The 20,993-nt window shown below is 38.3% G+C and overlaps 1 protein-coding gene across 1 annotated transcript in view; it reads left to right on the forward strand.

Moving 5' to 3' along the window:
• Positions 1-20,993, forward strand: part of LOC111158093 (ATP binding cassette subfamily A member 6) — a 56,497-nt gene that overhangs the window by 28,791 nt on the left and 6,713 nt on the right. The window contains exons 18-30 of the mRNA XM_022519928.1: positions 725-905; positions 1,272-1,438; positions 4,160-4,293; positions 6,296-6,433; positions 10,206-10,313; positions 11,131-11,304; positions 11,731-11,844; positions 14,002-14,118; positions 15,771-15,848; positions 17,055-17,146; positions 18,063-18,183; positions 19,702-19,819; positions 20,837-20,928. Of these exons, the coding sequence (XP_022375636.1) occupies positions 725-905; positions 1,272-1,438; positions 4,160-4,293; positions 6,296-6,433; positions 10,206-10,313; positions 11,131-11,304; positions 11,731-11,844; positions 14,002-14,118; positions 15,771-15,848; positions 17,055-17,146; positions 18,063-18,183; positions 19,702-19,819; positions 20,837-20,928 (1,634 nt within the window). The remainder of the gene's footprint in view (positions 1-724; positions 906-1,271; positions 1,439-4,159; positions 4,294-6,295; positions 6,434-10,205; positions 10,314-11,130; positions 11,305-11,730; positions 11,845-14,001; positions 14,119-15,770; positions 15,849-17,054; positions 17,147-18,062; positions 18,184-19,701; positions 19,820-20,836; positions 20,929-20,993) is intronic.

Genomic DNA, 20,993 nt, shown 5'->3' on the forward strand with positions numbered 1-20,993 from the left:
AAGGCTCTCAATCAAGGTCATGAAGTCTGAGCAGATATTTCTTATAAAAATTGCTCCTAGCTTGTTAATGTAGAAAATTTCACTAAGGTCATAATGGAGAAAACACTAGGATCATCTCCTGTGTATTTTAATAGGTTGTAATAATAAGGACAATCATTTACAGAGCCTCTACCTGGAAACTTTGATCAATGTGTGGATATAGTGTATTACCTTTCTACAATAATCTTTCCAACAAAAGGCATTGGCACCATTCTATACAGGAGGAAACTAGACACTTAGGTTAAGTGATTGGTCCTAAATCATGCCACTTATAAGTCATGTATTTGGGAATCAGGTACAGGTCTGGTGACTTTAGAGCTAGTAATCATTCGCCTACATTTTGAAATTATCGACAGCTTAATAGCTGACATTCAGGCATCAATGATTGACTATTTCTATGAAGAATATTTCTTGAAATCCCTCAGAATATTGTTACATATGGGACCTTTTATGCCTTTTCAAAGGCTAGGCATAACAAGGTCACCCTTTACTGAATTCTTCTTTGGGTATGAATTTAGTTGTATTTTATCATTGAGTTTATTGAATGTGGAGATTATAAATTTAATTTTTTCTTATATTGTCTGCTCTGTAACCATCGTAAAACAACTTCTAATGTTATGAGAAAGAGAAAACTGTGATGTCCAAGGATGGCATTAATAACGTGTGTGCATGTGTGTGTGTGTAGATTTTGAACAAGCAGAGATAAGAGGCACAGAAAACCTACACGAAATAGAGCCAGCTTGCCCTTCTTTCCCTGAAATGCAGAAGGCTGCGAGTGACATGGGCCTTTGGAAAATGCAGATCCGCGCAATAGCACGGCTCCGTTTCTTAAAGTTAAAGCGTGGAAAGAAAGACCTTTTGATTCTGTGAGTATTAGAGGACTGTGCTTTCGTTAGTGAGTTTCAAGGGAGGGTTCAACCAGAAGAGAATTTAAAACTAGAACATGCTACCCAACATTCTTGCCAGGAGATGGGTAAATACAACATCTCATTTTACTAACAGTAGGAATGCTTGCGTGGTAGCATTTCATTAGCTTTATCAACAGGACTGCTTAGTTTTCATGGTTTGATCACCTGGTGTTTATATAGCCTTGCCTTTGGTACTGTGTGGGGTGCGAAGATCTGAGTTTCAAAATTGCAGCACCTATAATCATGGCCGGCATAGACTGTGTAAAGTCTGATGATCAATAAAATTGCTACAGATTAATGTGGTTATTTTCTCTTTATTGGTAGACTCTTGGTATTTGGGATTGCAATGTTCCCTTTGATTGTGGAAAAGATAATTTATGCCCTATTAATTCAAAAGAGTGATTGGGAATTTAAATCTGAACTGTATTTCCTCTCTCCTGGACAACCTCCAGAAGATCCCCGTACCAGCCTGTTGATCATCAATAACACAGGTGAAAAGAAAAACAAAATTGTAATCCAGAAATAAGTTATTTTTATGTAGAGGGAAAAGAAAGCAAATCATAAGACAAGAAAATAATGTATTTAGGCTTCATTCATAAAAAATATTAATAGAAAATATTTAAGGAAAATAGGGGAGGTATGGTGTATAGTTCTGATTTTGGAGATGACGGAGATGGTGGGACAAGAGAGAAGGAGCGTGGGTTTCTATATAACCTGGTTAAAGCAGATTTTCCTATCTACCTCACCTCCCTAAGCTTTTATGTGAGAGAGAAGTAAACTTGTATATTGATTGACTGAACCACTCTATTTGAGATCTCCTTGTTACAGCAGCCTAACCTGTTCCATAAATATTACACACAAATAATAGATATAATAATAATAATAATAATAATAATAGATATTATAAATTATATTATATACAAATGTTATATGATTGACATATAAAGAAAAAATTTTTATACCCTATGCCCCTTCAACAGGACCTAGGAAGATTTCCTTGGGACAATTTGGTACCCATGCTCTTGTTAACCTAAATTAGGGTAATTGGTTTTGTCTAACTCTTTAACTTTAAAGAAGCACTTGTTTCTGTTTAGATATAAAATACATGTATATATTGAGCATACGAGATCTCTCTCGTATGCTGAATATATACATATTCATATATATACATACATATAATATGTACATATTCATATATACAGCCCATTAAATATTCATATACAATTGTGACTCAGGGTGATGGATTCTCCTCTTTATACAAAGGTGGTCTTTTAATTTTTGCCTTCATTCTTTTCTATTTGGGTTTTAGAAAGTAAGTTTTATATTATTATATATATAGATAGATAAATAGATATTATATCTATTATTATATATAACATAGATAGATAAGTAGATGTAATATCTATTTATCTATGTTATATATAATTATATAGATATAATTATATAGATATTATAGATATTATATAGATATTATAGATATAATATCTATATAATAATATCTATTATATATTATATATCTATATTATATATTATAGATATTATTATATCTATTATCTGCTACCTTAAAATGGAAATCTTTGCATATTATGTATTTTATTTCTAAGATCTAGAAATTTTCAGCTTACCATTGTCAGCCTATTCATTTTTATTTTTCAATCTATCATCGTCTCATGTATATGTTTTCCTCTCCAGTTACTCTAAGAACAATATGCTTGGATTAACTTACTTATTTTTCTTCCCTGTACTCAGTTGTGAAGTATTTTGGGATTTAAGTTTGGGGCTTCTCTGCCATCTTGTTCCTCTTTTCCCCAAGTATGATGATTCTTGGTAAGATGTTCATCTTTAAATCAGGGAATCCCTGTTTGTCTAAGGGAATGTGGGTAACCATGAAGGTTTCCTACCTTAGGTGACTGTGGAGATGGAGAGTGGATGCACGGAAAGCTTATTTCCTATGTATACGTTCCTTTCCCACCTGGTGGGAATGCTGATTCATCTGGGGCTTGGTCCTGTCTTATGTTCCCAGAACCCCTTCTGAATGTCCCCAGTATGAATTCCATTTCAAAGTCCAAATGACCAAAAAATGAGAGTCCTCTTTTTTTCTTTTCCCATTCCATCCTGTCCTTGTAACTGTCGAGGTTACTCTAGATCTTGTCCTGCTCTTTTCCACAAATAGTAACTCTTAAAAAGTAAATCTGGGGATCTGCGTTCTGGGGACAACGGCCCCTGCTGCCTGTTCCATGTGGACCGCGGGGAAAGAACAGTGGTCACTTTGTTTCAGGCGTGGTTAACCAGTTAATGAGCATGGCTGTGGCTTTGGAGCCCACTTTGCCCCTTGAATTTGTCCACTCTGAGTTTCCATTTCTTGGACATTGGTTTTAACTTTGTCATTGTTAGCTCTTGTGTGCTCTAGGCTGTGGGTTTTCTTAGCTCTTATTTCTCTGTCAAACAATCACCTGCTTTCTCCTTTAGGGGCATATCAAAAACTTTGGTCTGATAGTGGCACTCTTTTCATTTCTTACTATATATATTTCATTTCTTGCTAAATATATATATTCATTTCATTTCTTACTATATTTATACTTCATATATTCATATATCTTACTAAATAGATATTTCATATATTCATATATCTTATTAAATATATATTTCTTTTCATTTCTTACTACATATATTTCATTTCTTACTAAATATATACATATACTTAGTAATATGTATGTAAAATTTTTTTTTCCTAAAGATTTATTTATTTATTTGTTTAGTTTAAAAGATTTTATTTATTTATTGGTCAGAGAGAGAAAGAGTGAGCGAGCACAAGCAGGGGGAACTGCAGGCAGAGGGAAAAGGAGAAACAGGTTCCCCACTGAGCAGAAAGCCAGACGTGGAGATTTATTCCAGGACCCTGGGATCATGACCTGAGCCAAAGGCAGATGCTTAACTGACTGAGCCACCCAGGCACCCCTAGAATTATTTTGTTTTAACAGTCACATGGTAACTGCACTAAATAGAATCATAAAACTAATTCATCACAGCTTAGGATTTGATAAATAGAAGATGGTAGAATGAGCCAATATTATTATAGTGATGCCCAAAGACACATGCCTTCACATAATAGTCTATAAATATTGACTTCAAATTGTGTATGTGGTTTATTTTAAAAATTTGACATATATCTTCTTGCTTTTTATGGCCTTCTGTTATTGATTTCATGCTAGGATCAAATATTGAAGATTTTATACAGTCAGTGAAGCATCAAAACATACTTCTGGAAGTAGATGATTTTGCAAACAGAAACGGCACTGATGACCTGTCATACAATGGAGCTATCGTAGTTTCTGGCAAACAAAAGGTATGTTTGTGTCTTGGTTTTGCTTTCATTTTTAACTGTTTTTTTTTTTTTAAGATTTTATTTATTTTATTTGACAGACAGAGATCACAAGTAGGCAGAGAGGCAGGCAGAGAGATAGAGAGAGGAAGAAGCAGGCTCGCCGCTGAGCAGAGAGCCCAATGTGGGGCTCGATCCCAGGACCCTGGGATCATGACCTGAGCTGAAGGCAGAGGCTTTAACCCACTGAGACACCCAGGTGCCCCGCATTTTTAACTGTTTTTAAATGGCAGTCAACCCAGCTAGTATATAGCAATTTGATTTAGAATATTTGGGGTAATTATTGAATAAGCTGTGAAGTTTAAATAAGCTTTTATAAAACATTTTCAATCTTAACTTTGAGATGAGATGATTTTTACATTTGAAAGGAGCTAAGTGTAATTGCATTATTCAGATTCAATAAAATATTAAACCTTATAAGTACCAACCATGAATTTAAAGAATTTTCTTCAATGGCTAACTACTCAAAAGACATTTTGGTATAGAATTGACCTTTAAACAACACAGGGGTTGGGGTGCTGAACCCCTGCACAGTTGAAAATCCACATATAACTTTTAACTCCCTAAAAACTTACCTGCTAAGAGCCTACTGTTGACTGAAAGCCTTACCAATAAATAAGCAATTGATTAACACATATTTTGTGTGTTATACATATTGTATACTGTATTCTTGCAATAAGGTAAGCTAGAGAAAAAACAATGTTATTAAAAACATTAGGAGGGGCGCCTGGGTGGCTCAGTGGGTTAAGCCGCTGCCTTCGGCTCAGGTCATGATCCCAGGTCCTGGGTTCGAGCCCCGCATCAGGCTTTCTGCTCAGCAGGGAGCCTGCTTCCTCCTCTCTCTCTCTGCCTGCCTCTCTGCTTACTTGTGAATTCTCTCTGTCAAATAAATAAATAAAATCTTTAAAAAAAAAAAAAACATTAGGAAAAGAAACGCATTTACACTACTGTATTGTGTTTATCAGAAAAGATTCACATGTAAGTGAACAGTGTACCTCTAAACCGTGTTGTTCAAGGGTCAACTGTATGGAGAATATACATTAAGTACTATAAAAGTCACAAGAAATCTCTGAGAGAAAAGTGTCCTCAATCTCCTGTTAACATGTTTCAATTTGAGTAAAAGAGTCCAAGGGCTAGAGATTATTCCAGGTACAAGGCTGTTGAAAAATACATCTTAATTGTAAGTAAAACTCTGAGTCTTACTTAAAAGCTAGTGAAAAGCAGGAAGCCACGTTAAAGGAAGCTACCTCATTATTTCTTGCTATAAGGAAAATAAAAACCAAAACAAAAGTCTTAAAAGATACATCACTGAATTCAGTTCCATTTAAACTAAGGACACCATAAAAACCACAGTGTTACTCTTTTGTACGTCAGAAACTAACGTAGCATTGTTTAAAAAAAAAAGTAATCCCTTTGTGCCAACTGTAGGAAACTGCATTGTTTGGCAATTGCCTTGTTTTTTATTTAATGTATTTATTACATGAACCCATAGAATATATAAACACTACTGAGCCTCTTGATACATGCATAAACATTTTCATAAACATGAAGAGTGTAAATATTATCTTAGCATAAAAATGGATCACTGGCAGTGTAACCACGAATATTTTATGCACGCTCTGCTTATCTCCTATCAAGGAAATCAGAGTTCCTTTGCTTACTCACTGTAAGCTGACTGTGTCTCCTTATCAGGGCTACCTTTTTATTCCATTATTTGAAATTTCCTCAACAGCAAGAGGACAAAATGATCTAAAATTAGTAATACTAAGAAAAATCCCTATTGCTGGCTATCCAACCAATTAATTATCTCCTTTCACAGATAAGGAAGCAGAAGCTCAGAAAGGTCACTGAACTTAAGGATGGTCACACAGAGTGGGTCACTACTGGGATTTTAATATAAAAACTTTTTCTTTGTTCTTTAATGACAGAATTAACCTCATTTTATTTGTTTTTATTTTATTCAAAGGATTACAGATTTTCAGTTGCTTGCAATACTTTGAGACTGCACTGTTTTCCTATTCTTGTGAATATTATTAGCAATGGGTTACTTCGAATGTTTAATTGCACACAAAATATTCGAATTGAGAGAAGCCCATATCCTTTTGTAAGTATTGGATTTCTCACTCTGAACAATTAAGAATATGGCAAGCACCCTGTGTTTTCCCTCTTTAGCTTTTAAATATTCATCATTGGTCGCTAATCCTAAAAATTTTTTGTCCTGACATTTTAAACATTATATCTAACAGAATATGATTTTTTCCTCCTTGGTATTATCAAGTGCTCATGGGAGAATACTTTTCAATATTATGTCGTCGTCTTCTAGAGAAGCTTCTGGAAAGATACACTCTTGATGGTGGATGTGTATTGGACAGTGTGTGAGTGAGGTTGTGGGGGGGGGCGTGTAAACTGAATTGGAAATCAAGAATACTTGTAAAACAGCTTTAGACTTGTAAATCTAATCTAATTTGTTGGTGGACCATTCATTGACTAAATGGGTAGTAGACTGATACGAAGGAGAATTTGCCAGTCCTCGGCTATATGCCTTCTGATTACCTCCTTCACCTGCCTGTAGTTGTGTGCACTGTGGGGGTGTCTGACACACACAGGCTGCATCTTCGGGGTTTTGTCAGCTGGCTACAGCCTGGGTTTAGATGACAGGAAGCAGTAGTGGGAGCCAGGAGAGCAGGAGCACTCTGCAGCCTGGGTTCCAGTCACCGTGCTTCCTCCCTTTGCCCCCCACCCCAGCCCAGTCTCCTTGCTTCATCTTCATTGGCTTCTCCCATCTTTCCACAACCTGGCATGAGTATTTTCTCTCTATTTGAAGGCCTGAAGGTAGTAGTGGTTTTCTGATTAGACCCTGATACTCAAGAGGGATCTCTTAAAGGTGACTCAAACGGTTTCAAACCAGAAGATTGGAAGAACAATACATAAGATTAGAAATGGAGCCATCGGAAAAGGAAACCGATTTTGTGACAAAGGGGTTGAATTCAGTTTTGGCTTCACTGCATTCATGGTGCTGGGGGTACGTGCATGAGCAGATGGACAGTAATACGTGAACGGCCATCGATGGACACAGGCACCTATGAGTTGAAGCCACCACTGACCGTGCAAGCTGGGACAGTGCTAGGGTCGGGGTAGAGGGGGAGCTCTGAAGGGAACTCTCCAGAAAGTAGAACCAACCAGCAGTAGAAAGGCATAGATGGTATCCACTCTTGGTCTTTTAGTGTCCTCATATCATTACTTGTTTATTGAGGATCAAATCGTAGACATCCCCAGAGGCACACACCCTTCTTCTCTCAGCCATTTTTGTGAAGACAGTAATGGATTTTCGTCCCTGATGAAACATTCGAATTGATCCTTGGAGCCTCTAAAGTCTTAAGTAAAGCTTGAGAGCTATAGAATTATTTTGAGACAGGCACTGCTGAACTGTGATTAGGTACAAGCAGTCCTATACCAAAGCAGGGGCCCAACCTCAGGCAGACGCTGATTTGGGGATGGTGATTCAAAGTTGGTCTCCTTGCCCACAGGCTGAGGGGCATCAAGTTTTCTTTTTAGCTTTGGGTTCCTTCCGAGCACATTCGACCAGCTGCTGATGGCTTCACATATCCATTGCTATGTCAGCTGAGAAAGACCTGCTGTTACTAGGCCTGAATGATCTGTTTCTCCAGGATCATAAGTCCCAAATTATTACTTTTTGCATTGTGACAGAAACACATGACATAAAATTCACCATCTTGACCATTTTTAAGTGTGCAATTAGTAGTGTCAGACATGTTCAATTATTGTGAAACAGATCTCTAAAATTTTCTTATCTTGTAAAACTAAAACCTTGTACCGTTACACAAGAACGTCCCATTGTCCCCTTTGCCCAGCCCCTGGCAATCATCATCCTACTTTCTGTTTCTGTTAATTTAACTACTTTGGATACCTCATATAAGGGCAATCATATTGTATTTGGTTTTTGAATAATGTCCTTGAAATTCATCCATGCTGTAACACTTGACAAGATTTCCTTCCTTTTAAAGGCTGAATAATATTCCACTGTATGTATATACCATGTTTTGTTTATCCCTTTATCTGTTGGTGGACACTTGGATTGCTTCCACCTCTTGTCTATTACAAATAGTGCTGCTAGGAACATGGGTGGGAAGATATCTTTGGAACTCTGATTTCAGTTCTCTTCAGTGTACACCCTGAAGTGGGTCCTGAGTTACAGTTTACTCTTTTTTTTTTTTTTTTTTTTTTTGCTAGGAGTTAAAGCCTCATGTTAAATGATCAGAAATCATTTCCCCTCCCAAATTCATGCATAGATGTTACTGAATTAAGGCATGCATTTTTATTTTATTTTTCAGTATTTCAAAAAGCACATTTTATGATAATTAGTATTTGTTTCATTTTTTAATTTTTATTTTTATTAGTTTCAGAGGTAGAATTTAATGATTTGTCAGTTGCATATGACACCCAGTGCTCATTACAGCCAGTGCCCTCCTTAGTGTCCATCACCCAATTACCCGTCTCCCCACTCACCTTCCCTCCAACAACCTTTGTTTGTTTCCTTTAGTTAAGAGCCTCTTACAATTTGACTCCCTCTCTGTTTTTCTCTTATTTATTTTTCCTCCACCTTTCCTATGCTCGTCTATTTTGTTTCTTAAATTCCACATATAAGTAAAATCATATGGTATTTGTCTTTCTCTGACTAGCTTATTTCACTTAATGTAATATCCTCTAGTTTCGGGGCGCCTGGGTGGCTCAGTGGGTTAAGCCGCTGCCTTCGGCTCAGGTCATGATCCCGGGGTCCTGGGATCAAGCCCCGCATCAGGCTCTCTGCTCAGTGGGGAGCCTGCTTCCCTCTCTCTCTCTCTGACTGCCTCTCTGTCTACTTGTGATCTCTCTGTCAAATAAATAAATAAATAATCTTAAAAAAAAATACCCTCTAGTTTCAGCCACGTCATTGCACATGGCAAGATTTCATTCTTTTTGATGGCTGTGTAATATTCCATTGTATATGGGTGCATGTGTGTATATGTATACACATATGTATACATATATATGCATATATATGTGTATACACACACACACACACACACACACACATACACATATATCTACCACATCCTGTTTATCCATTCATCTGTTGATTGACATCTGTGCTCTTTCCATAGTTTGGCTGTTGTAGACATGGCTGTTGTAAACACTGTGGTGCTTGTACCTTTGCAAATCACTATGTGTGTATCCTTTGGTTAAATACCTAGTAGTGCAATTGCTAGGTCACAGGACAGCTCTATTTTTAACTTTTTGAGGAACTTCCACACTGTTTTCCGGAGTGGCTGCACCAGCTCACATTTCCACCAAGAGCGTAAGAGGGTTCCCCTTTCTCCACATCCTCTCCAACATCTGTCGTTGCCTTAGTTGTTAATTTTAGCCATGCTGACTGGTATGAGGTGGTATCTCACTGTGGTTTTGATTTGTATTTCCCTGATGCCGAGTGATGTGGGGCATTTTTTCACATGTCTGTTATAAGAAGAATTAATACCTATTCTTCTGAGATGGTTTCAAAAATATAGAAATGGAAGGAAGGAAGGAAGGAAGACTCCTTCTAGGAGACCAGCATTACCTTGATCCACAAAAACCAGACAAGAACCCCACCAAAAAGGAGAATTACAGGTCAATATTCCTGATGAACATGGATGCAAAAATTCTCAGCAATATAGCTAAGAGTGCATTAGAGGGATTATTCCCCAGGGGTCCCATGGGATTTATTCCTGGGCTACAAGGGTTGCTTGATATCCTCCAATCAATCAACGTGATAGAGCACATTACTATTTGTTTCATTTTTTAAAATAGTCACAAGCTTAAAATACCTTTTATATTTGCAGAACTTTATGATCTACTGGACTGGACTGCCAGAAGGTTCTATGTTCTTGTTTTGGCTTGTGTGCAGCATTTCACCTTACATCTCCATGAGCAGTATCAGCGATTACAAAGTAAGAGAAGGGGAAAAAAATGAGAAACTTCAGGGACTCCAGTAATTGTGATTTAAATGCTATGTGTTCAAAATGTTTTCCTGTAAGAAAAACATATAAGCATATGTCTGATTTAGATAATGTAGTTAAGCATTATTTCTGTTGCTTCAGAAACTTTACTTCTAAGAACACAAAATATTTTTTACTTTGAAATTGCAGGAAACATGCAGTAATTTTACAGGGACTCAAATTAATCTGTACTTGTAAAGGGGACTATTACACAACTTTGATGACATTATTTCCCAGTGAAAAGGAAGAAATCATTGATAATTAAATTGAGGACAAGATGTAAGACTTAAATCCCCTTAATACTGTGGCAAATAACCTTTTTGGTTATATTTGCATTTGGTCATGTCTGTAATCCAAGGCAAAACCGTTAAATCAGATTTAGAGCGGTCATCCTTCACTATTCTGAGCCAGCAACCCTCATAACATATTTGGATAATGGATAATTGATTGTCTTCAGGTCGCAGAATAATATCTCTTTTGAAGGAAGTTTATGCTTTGATTATTATGAGATCTGCTTTTCTACTCATTATGCATGAGTTAAAGTGGTGCTGGGAATCAAACTTATAAAATAAAACAGTATTCATTTTCACAGTGACCATCCTTATGGAATTGCTGTTTAGACCTCGAATTCCAAATAGTATATACATCATTAAATTGTTAGAAGATTTAAACTGATTTGGTTATATTTATCTTAAAATCTCTCTCAGTGTGTTTGTTTTGAATTTGGATTTCAACTAAATCTGTATATATCCTGTGTTTTTCTCATCAGAAGAGAGCTAAGTCCCAGCTATGGATTTCAGGCCTCTACCCTTCTGCCTACTGGTGTGGGCAGGCACTAGTGGATGTCAGCTTCTTCGTTTTCCTTCTCCTTTTGATGTATTTAATTTTTTACATAGCCAACATAACAGAGATTTATATCACAAGTCAAATTGTGTTCAGTCTGGTAAGAAACACATTATATAGACAATCTCTTATAAAGTAATTCCATGATAAATTATAACATTTGATATTTTCTATAAGTAAGACATTTTCATTTTTATTTTGTCATAAACTAAAACAAAAAAATTCAAAGTGCATGCACAATAATTTTTTTAAAGATTTTTATTTATTTTTTTTGAGACAGAGAGAGAGCACAAGTAGAGGGAAGGGGCAGAGGGAGAGGGAGAAGCAGGCTCCCTGCTGATCAGGAAGCCCAATGCAAGACTCCATCCCAGGGTCCCAAGATCAGGACCTGAGCCAAAGTCAAACACTTAACCAAGAGAGCCAGCTAGGTACCCCGAAAGAAGATATTTAAAGATATGTGTAATTTAATGTTTCCTTCTGTTACTACTTCAGTGTTTGACTTTGATATTATTTGTATTATTTTCAGGTTGTATTTGGGCTCGGTTATGCAACATCACTTGTCTTCTTGACATATGTGATATCATTTATTTCTCGCAAGTGGAAAAAAAATAGTGGCCTTTGGTCATTTTGCTTCTATATCGTAAGTACATATACAAACATATAAACAGAGAGATAGAGTAACTTTCAGGGGAACATAAAAATAATCATCTTTTCCTTGAGAAATATTACAGTATAATACACATTTACAATTTCTAATTATTTTCCCTTTTTCTTTTACATGTAAATCTATTTCACTGTCCTTGTCTATTGTACATCCTCCTGGCCCGCAGGATGGATTCCCTCATGGGTATCTTAGGCCCCTGTCTGGTAAGGAAGTGCCTTTCAGCCCATGGTGAAGGGATAATAGTGCATCTTCTTAGTAACTGTGAGCGATACTATATTTCCTTTGATGTAGTTTGCAGTCCTCTCTTGTTCTAGTGAATGAGAAAAGAGGAAAAAACAACTCGCAAAAGAAGAAACTTGGAAGCTTAGTAGAATAAGAGCTGTTAGCTAAGTCGACCAATAGACTTGTAGTTATCAAAAATAAGGAACTGGGAGAAAAAACTAGATACATGTGATGTCATGGAAACCAAGAGGAGAGAAATAATGTCAACGTGAATAATCACGTGACACCTTTGTAGAGAGATCGTGGTGGTTGCAAAATGAGAAAGATTTTTTGGATTTGCCATCTAAAATGCTTATTGTGCTCTGACTGAACACTTGATTGTAAGTTATTGGATTTTATTCACAATTGCTTTTTATTTGTAGATTACATTCCCCCCAAACTGTAAGTTCACTTAGTAGTCACACAACATTCCCCTACATAACAGTCCCACAAAACAGTATAGTCTTCTGACCTAAAGACTTAGGAATTACACCCACATAGGGTTTTGAATTTCAGCTTTGTCACTCACTAACTGTGTGGTGTGAGGATGTTATTTCTTTCTCTGAACCCTGAATTTCCCATATATAAGGAGGGGATAGTAAGAATGACCACATTATGGAGTTGTTATGAGGATTAAAGCAAACAGTGCATGCTAAATTCTTTTTTTTTTTTTTAAGATTTTATTTATTTATTTGACAGAGAGAAACACAACGAGAGAGAGGGAACACAAGCACGGGGGGTGGGAGATGGAGAAGCAGGCTTCCCGCTGAGCAGGGAGTCCGATGCGGGGCTTGATTCCAGGACCCTGGGATCATGACCTGAGCTGAAGGCAGAGGCTTAATGACTGAGCCACCCAGGCACCCCAACATGCTATATTCTTAATGCCTGGTGTTTGTTTAATATTCAGCAAATTTAGTAGTTACAATTCTTCGTGATTTTATTGTAATTCATACAGAATAAGATCCAGCAAAAGTTCAGTACGGTGCTCAACACACACTTGTTGACTGATAAACTGATCCTTAAAACAGAAATGAAGAAGTATCTTTATCCCCTGTCCCACATTTACCAGCATTTTAACAGAAAACAAGTCCATTGCAATCAAAATGCACACTCTTGTTAAAATTATTTGTTTGGAATGGGGAAGACATGGACCAGAGAGGACATTTAGAAAGCTTTAGTCTAGGTGGGAGGCAGCATGGACTTTTTAATACAACTACCTGTTTAGCTTTCCATCCAATACAGTTTTTTTTTTTAATCATTTTTTTTTAATTTATTTTCAGCATAACAGTATTCATTGTTTTTGTACCACACCCAGTGCTCCATGCAATCCGTGCCCTCTCTAATACCCACCACCTGGTTCCTCCAACCTCCCACCCCACCACCTCTTCAAACCCTTCAGATTGTTTTTCAGAGTCCGTAGTCTCTCATTGTTCACCTCCCCTTCCAATTTCCCCCAACTCCCTTCTCCTACAATACGGTTTTTATACATTCACAATATTGTTACCTTAGGAATAGAAAGTTAATTTCTCTTTTATCTTATTGTCTTAGATGACTCTTAATGCACTGTCAGAAAGCCTATCTGGTTACTGTAGCATTCACCTTAATCTCCAGATTTTTATAGTCTACTTGGTTACTTTAGCATTCACCTTCATCTCTGGATTTTTATCGAAAATTTTTCTGTTGGGTAGCTGAAAGTTGCATTTATTCTCATTAACAAAAACCCCTCTCTCCCTTTCTCCCTCTGAAAGGGGTGAATCTGTATGCAGGAAAATTCTGATGTATATGATGAGAACACTTACATCTTAAATATTTTCCCTAATATCAATGGACTGAATATGTCTGACTTGCAATGTATTTTAACTTGCCTTGTAGACCTCAATCATTATGTTTGACATTATGCTGCTTCATTTCAACTTGCCTACCTTGATTTCTAGCATGGTATTTGTTCCCTCAACTACCATGGGTGGATTTCTAGCCTTTCTGGCACAGGTAAGAAATATTACCAACAGTGTCATTAACTTTGAACATGCAGCCTTTTAAAGTGCTTCACCCCAAATCTATAAAGACAGAATGCAGGCTAGTGGTTTCCTGGGGTTGGAGTGGGAATGGGGATTGGCCAGAAATGCTTGTGAGGCATCTCTTTGGGGTGATGGAAATGTTATTAAGTTAAATTGTGGTGATGCTCTCCCAACTCTATAAATTCACTAAAAGTCCTGGAATTGTATACGTAAAATGAATGAATTCGATAGCATAAAAAATTAACCTCAATAAAGCTGTTTAAAAAGCTTTGCCATATGCTCTATTGCAACACAAGCATTGTCAAATGCTATTCAAAACTAATGGCAGATTGAAAAAATGTTGGCTCATTTAATGGGTATTCATTATCCACTGCAAAGATAAAATCATATACAATACCATTTATTTATTCAAAAATATATATTAAACAGTATTCTATATTAGGCACCGTGCTGGTCATTGGGGACACCTAATGAACAAGACAGCACGTCCCTCCTTTCAGAGAGCTTGGTGGAGATGAAGACAGACCTCAAACAAGTCAATGCAAAGGGCTTAAAGGATCCAAAGAAGAAGGGTAAAGTGGCAAGCACAGGACACGTAGCACAGCTGACACAATCTAGAGAGTCAGAGAATTCTTCTGGGGAAGCAATGCTTAAACAGAATCCTGAAGAATGAGTTAGAATTCATTAGCAAGAGAGTAGGGCAGAAGGTAAGCATGTTCTGTGGAGAAAAACAAAGGCATTGAAGGAGGAAAGACCAGGAGGCATTAAAGAAGCCTTGATTTAACTGGAAATAAGTGTACGATGGGATGACCCCAAGAGCTCAGTCAGGAACATACCCTTTAAAGCCCTGCACCATTCTGGATGAAACTTCAGTGAAAGTAGAGAAAGCTGCCCTCATCGCTTGTGTTCTTGGGATCCTGGGAAAGACTTCTGTCTACAAAAGCACTTTTCATAACATAATAAAAGAGAGAGAGAGAGAGAGAGAGAGAGAGAAAGAAAGAATAAAACTTCTGAATTTCCAATAATAAAAAATCACTTTTCCATTAATTGAGCAACACTTAGAATTCTCAACTAGAAATTCATTCCTTTGCTTAAAGCATTTCCTTCCTAAGATGTAAGCAGACCTATGAAGTGAGCTACATTAACCTAGATCTGTCGTACATTGTTTAAGAGGAATGAGTTACTTTCTGAAGGCATTGATTGATGAAGAAAGAATAACATTATGGGACTAATTATTTTCATGGGCAAGTCACTACTGGGGTAGGAAGGGGCCCAGAAAAGGCTCTTGAGGGACGTTTAGGACAAATACGGTCATCCCTTGTTACTTTTCACAATGCAGGCTCCTCTCTCTGTTATGCTTTCAGTAGACTTGAGGCAAACCCTAAACCTAAACATTAAAGAAAAAAATCGGAAAAGAGGAACAGACAGAGGTTACCTGTTCACCAAGAGATAGTGTTGAGTGGGGGTCCACTTTCTTTTCTGCAGGGAATTGCTTGTCACCCGTGCACACAGGGAATCATGCTTAATGAAGGAAAAATGCAATATGTCGAATTCCATATTATTGAAATGCAAATCATGAAGTGATGAACTTGCATTTAGGTGTTTTTCTTTTTGTCTTTGCAGAGAGCTTATGAGCACCAACCAAAATACCCAGACCACAAATATGACCCGAGTGGAGTTGATCTTCTAGTATGCCTAATAGTAAGACGGACTTTTTTTTTGGGGGGGAGGGGGTTAGTTAGCATTTGGTATCATAACCATTTGGTTTGTCTAATGTGTGCCAACTTTGAATATGTTTTTAATATAGTCTTAAAATAGGACTCAGAATAAGACCATTCAGACATGATTCCAAATCATGAGTTATTTTTATGTGCCTGTGTGGACTGTGTAGGTCCAGAATGTAATATCAGATTAATTTTTCACATTTATTTATCGCCATCTCCAAATTTGAGAGACCTTGTAAGAAATACAAGTGCAATGTAACTGAAATTCTTTGAATTAGAGACAAAAAGGGCAAAGTTGTATCATAAAAATGAAAGGGGAAAATGATTATATTGGTGTATTTAAGCTGACCCTGACAATGTGTCACTACTTTTCTAGGCATAGGAGCAAATATGGACAGAAGTGCCTGCTCTCATTTATATTGTGGTGGAAGGAGACAGATAATATATATGGTGTCAGATGGTCAGTCAGGAAAAGCCTGATTGAGAAGCAAAGATATGAGGGGGACAAGGAGGCAACCTACAGGGATAGCTTGGGAAAGAACATTCTAGTAGGAAGGCATAGGTGATGCTGGCTTGTTCCAGGGTCAGCCAGGAGGCCAGGATGATTGTGGCCAAATGCCCCAGGGGAGAGTAGCACAAGAGAAGGTCATGGAAGTCACAAGATGAAGTACAGGGTGGACAGAAGGGGCTGCACAGAGCAGTCTAGGTCACTATAAAGACTTTTTATACTTTCTTTGAGTAACCGAGGAATCACTGGAGGGTTTTAAGCAAAGCAATATGATCAGACTTACTTTTTTAAAAGAGCACTTCTAGTGACTGGGTTGAGAACAGATGTTTGGGGCACAGGGAGAAGAGGAAGGGGGCTAGGTAACAAGGTGTTACACTATTGTAATGGGAAATCATGATGGCCTGGACCTGGGCGGGAGCAGCACAGGCAGGGGCGAGAGGTTGGGTTCTGGGTAATTTTGAAGGTAGAGCAGATAGAGTCGGTTGACAGACAGGACGTGGATTGTGAGAAGAAAAGAGGCGGGTGCCACCAAAGCTGGATTTTCCCCCTGATTTGTAAAAATGGGTCTCATATGTACTTTACCTGAAGACAAAGGCCACCGATTTAATTCAGATAAAGTTTAAGTAATATTTGTGAACTTGTGCCTATATATAACTGTTTTTCTTTTGTTCCTAGCCTTACTTGCAGGCTTTGTTATTTGTTTTTATCCTAAGATGCATGGAGACAAAATGTGGAAAGAAAATAATGCGAAAGGATCCCGTTTTCAGGTTGGGATAAAACTTAATTTCGAGCTTACTATCATATTTTAATGTTCCTCAGTAGTGGGCCGCACTACTGACCTGTGAATGTGGATCGATATTTGCAATGTAAGCAGGATGCCGGTTTTCACGATGTCCATGGATTCCTGGCTGATTGCCTGGTAATAGGACTCTCAGTCAGAGATTTGCCACTAACCAGCAGAGGGAGGTTTTCAGTTCCTCAGAAATTTGATGAGTACTCAGATATGCCATTTTTTCATCTGAGATGATCACACGTCCTTGAAAAGAGGAGATGGGATGGATGTGGTTGAGCAACCTACTGTAGGTCAGAGCATTCTGTAAGATGGACATTGTAAAGGGCACCTGGGTGGCTCAGTGGGTTAAGCCTCTGCCTTCAGCTCAGGTCATGATCTCAGGGTCCTGGGATCGAGTCCTGCATTGGGCTCCCTGCTGAGTGGGGAGCCTGCTTCCCCCTCTCCCTCTGCTCCTTCCCCTGCTTGTGCTCTCTCTCCTCTCACTCTCTGTCAAATAAATAAATTCTTAAAAAAAAAAAAAAAAAGATGGACATTGTATAGGGGCTCTAGGAAAGGTGAACAGGGAAAGATGCTGAGGGCAAATGTCCGTGTGACTCAAATGGGCTCAGAGTCAACAGAGACAATGTAGGTGACCTGATTTTTAAAGAAGCAGCAGTCATTGCCAGCACATTGGCAAGGGTCAAAGATTCTAACTGGAAGAATGACAGCAATGAGAAGGGGATTCTGGCAACTGGAATGGGAATTCTTGGTTAAAGCAGAAGCAGTATTCACAGGGCCATGACCATCACCAGCATATTAAGAGAAAGGATGGCAAAACCACAGAGAAGCTGATTTGAGGGACGTCCTGACTAACGAGAAAACCCTATGTCCTACATTTCATTTCTCTACAGAATTTCCCCCCAAAGTAGAGGTGCTCGATCTAATCCTGAAGAACCTGTCGATGAGGATGAAGATGTCAAAGCAGAAAGGCAAAGAGCAGCAAGTGCCCTGACCACTTCGCAGACAGGCGAGGTAGAAAAGCAATGACAGGGGCACCTGTGGGGCTCAGCTGGTTGGGTGTCTAACATCGGGGCAGGTTATGGTCCCAGGGTCCTGGGATTGAGCCCCACACGGGGTTTCCTACTCAGCAGGGAATCTGCTTCTCCCTCTCCTTCCGCTCCTCCTCCCCCCTGCTTGTTCTCTCTCTCTCTCTCTCTCTCTCTCTCTCATAAATGAACAGAAAATTCTTTTTTAAAATATTTTATTTATTTATTTGACAGACAGAGATCACAAGTAGGCAGAGAGGCAGGCAGAGAGAGAGGGGGAAGCAGGCTCCCCGCTGAGCAGAGAGCCCGATGTGGGGCTCGATCCCAGGACCCTGGGATCATGACCTGAGCCGAAGGCAGAGGCTTTAACCCACTGAGCCACCCAGGCACCCCATAAATAAAAAAATTCTTAAAAAAAAAGAAAGCAAAGCAAGTGACAGAGTGGATGTTAATGGACCCACATTCAAGAACTATCAAGAAGAGAGGTCAATATGCTGGTTTCCATTTTGAACATTGGGAGCTTGGTGTATTATCATTGTTCTTAAATATGTAGGTCCTTCTTAAGAGTATCCCAGAAGCTCAAAGGAGCACACAGAACATAATGGTTTTATTGTTCTTTAGAGGAAAATATGCTTTGATAAGTAGAGCTGTAATTTCAAAACCAAAAAATTTCGCGAGTTGGAGAATTTGTGTGAGATTTGTTATAAAATGCTGAATAGGGATTAGGATTTGAAGGGTTATTCTTTTGTCTGACTTAGATGTTGTGATGTGTCCATGAGCCTAGACTCTTCTGGGAAGGCAATGAGCCAGTTTCTCTGAAGCTATACTATTTTATTTCATTTTTAAAGCATATTTTATTTATTTATTTATTTGCAAGAGAAAGAGAGAGTGAATAAGCAGGAGCAGGAGGTAGGGACAGAGGCAGAGAGTGGAAACAGACTCCCCACTGAACAGGGAGCCCGATGTGGGGCTCCATCCCAGGACCCTGCGATCATGACCTGAGCCAAAGGCAGACACGTGACCGACCGAGCCACCCAGGCTCCCCTATATTGTTTTATTTTAGAAGATAGATTTAAGAGATTTAGAGATATTGTTGGCATCAATGAACGCAGGTTACATTTGAAACAAGCAATATAGATTACTGTCAGTTTAACATATACTCCGTTTGGGGGCACCTGGGTGGCTCAGTCCTTTAAGCCTCTGACTCTTGATTTTTGGCTCAGGTCATGATCTTAGGGTCGTGGGATCAAGTCCTGTGTTGGGCTCCATGATCAGCAGGGAGTCTGCTCCAGATTCTCTCTCCCCCTCTCCCTCTGCCCCTCCAGGCTGTGCTTTCTTTCTGTCTCAAAATCAAAGCATATATCTTTTTTTTAAACATTTAAAAAATGAAAATAAAATATGCTTCGTTTTATGACGTAGAGTAAGAAAATTTATAATAATGAGAACATAGGAACGTAAAGTCTCTGAAGGTTAAGAGGAAAAATCACTCTGTCCTCTATTCCAGAAACCTGTCATAATTGCCAGCTGTCTGCACAAAGAGTACGCAGGTCAGAAGAAAAGTTGCTTCTCAAAGAGGAAGAAGAAAATAGCAGCAAGAAATATCTCCTTCTGTATTAAAAAAGGTTTGGAAGAATCACTTAACCTGATTCACCATCATTTCAGAAATGCCCACTAAACATCTCTGGTATAGGTACCATTGTGCTTGCTAGAACGTGCATGCAAGCATTCATTCATTCAACATATGTTTCTTGAGCATGCTAGGGACCTTTGGGTTCTGGAATAGAATCATGAAGGAAATAAGAAAGTCCCTGTTTTCATAGATTTTATATCCCGAGAGGGTTGAAAACCAAAAGCAGCTTATCAAGAGAAGTGTTGGTCATCACAGAAGCAAGTTCTGTGTGGAGCATTCAATTGTGTGAAATGATATGAGTGACTTGGGGTTGCATTCACTTAGGGTTCGGGCAGAGAGAAGAGTGAGGGCAGGAACGCAGAGCTGGGGCTGCCTTTGGAATGATCAAGGCATGAAGAGACAGTGGACACAGGTACAGATGCAAGGGAGGAAGTCTAAGAGGGGAGCAGGGCCAGATTGGGTCCCACTTTGTGAAATACGGTGAAGGCTTTAGATTTTTATAGCAAATCAGTGGAATGCCACTGGAGGGTTTTTAGCTAGCTTTTTGTTACCCCTTAAGTTTTGAAAAAAATTAACACGTTGGCTATTGTTTGTAAATCTGGGTGGCAGATAAGAGGCTAAATTGATATTAGCTCAGATGAAAGGTGGTAGTGGCTTAGACACAGGTGGGGGAATTAGGGATGGAGAAAATGTCCCTGACTTCCCAAGTTTAGGAATCACTTAAACATGTACTCAGCACATCAGCCATCTATTACTGAAAAGAATCTGGCTCATTTTTCACTGCAAATGTAATCTGGAAAATAAAAGACTTATTGACATCAAATCCATAAGCTTTTCACTAATATTTCTTATAATTATAGGAGTTAGAGAACATGGTTTGGTAACCTGAATTACATATATGTTAAAAATCTCAAAACAGTACTGGGGGGTGTACATATCTCAAAAGGTTTGAATAAACAGGTTTATGATAATTCACTTTCAAGACTGATAATCAGTGATTCTCTTTCAGGTGAAATTTTGGGATTGCTAGGACCTAACGGTGCTGGTAAAAGCTCATCTATTAGAATGATTTCTGGGATCACGAAGCCAACAGCTGGAGAGGTAGTAAGAAATGACACAATGATTTTCATTCCCAAAATAGACATTTCATGATTAAATGTAGGTTA

Source organism: Enhydra lutris, unplaced genomic scaffold (genome assembly GCF_002288905.1).
Source record: "Enhydra lutris kenyoni isolate GAN:26980312 unplaced genomic scaffold, ASM228890v2 scaffoldscaffold57, whole genome shotgun sequence".
NCBI lineage: Eukaryota > Metazoa > Chordata > Mammalia > Carnivora > Mustelidae > Enhydra > Enhydra lutris.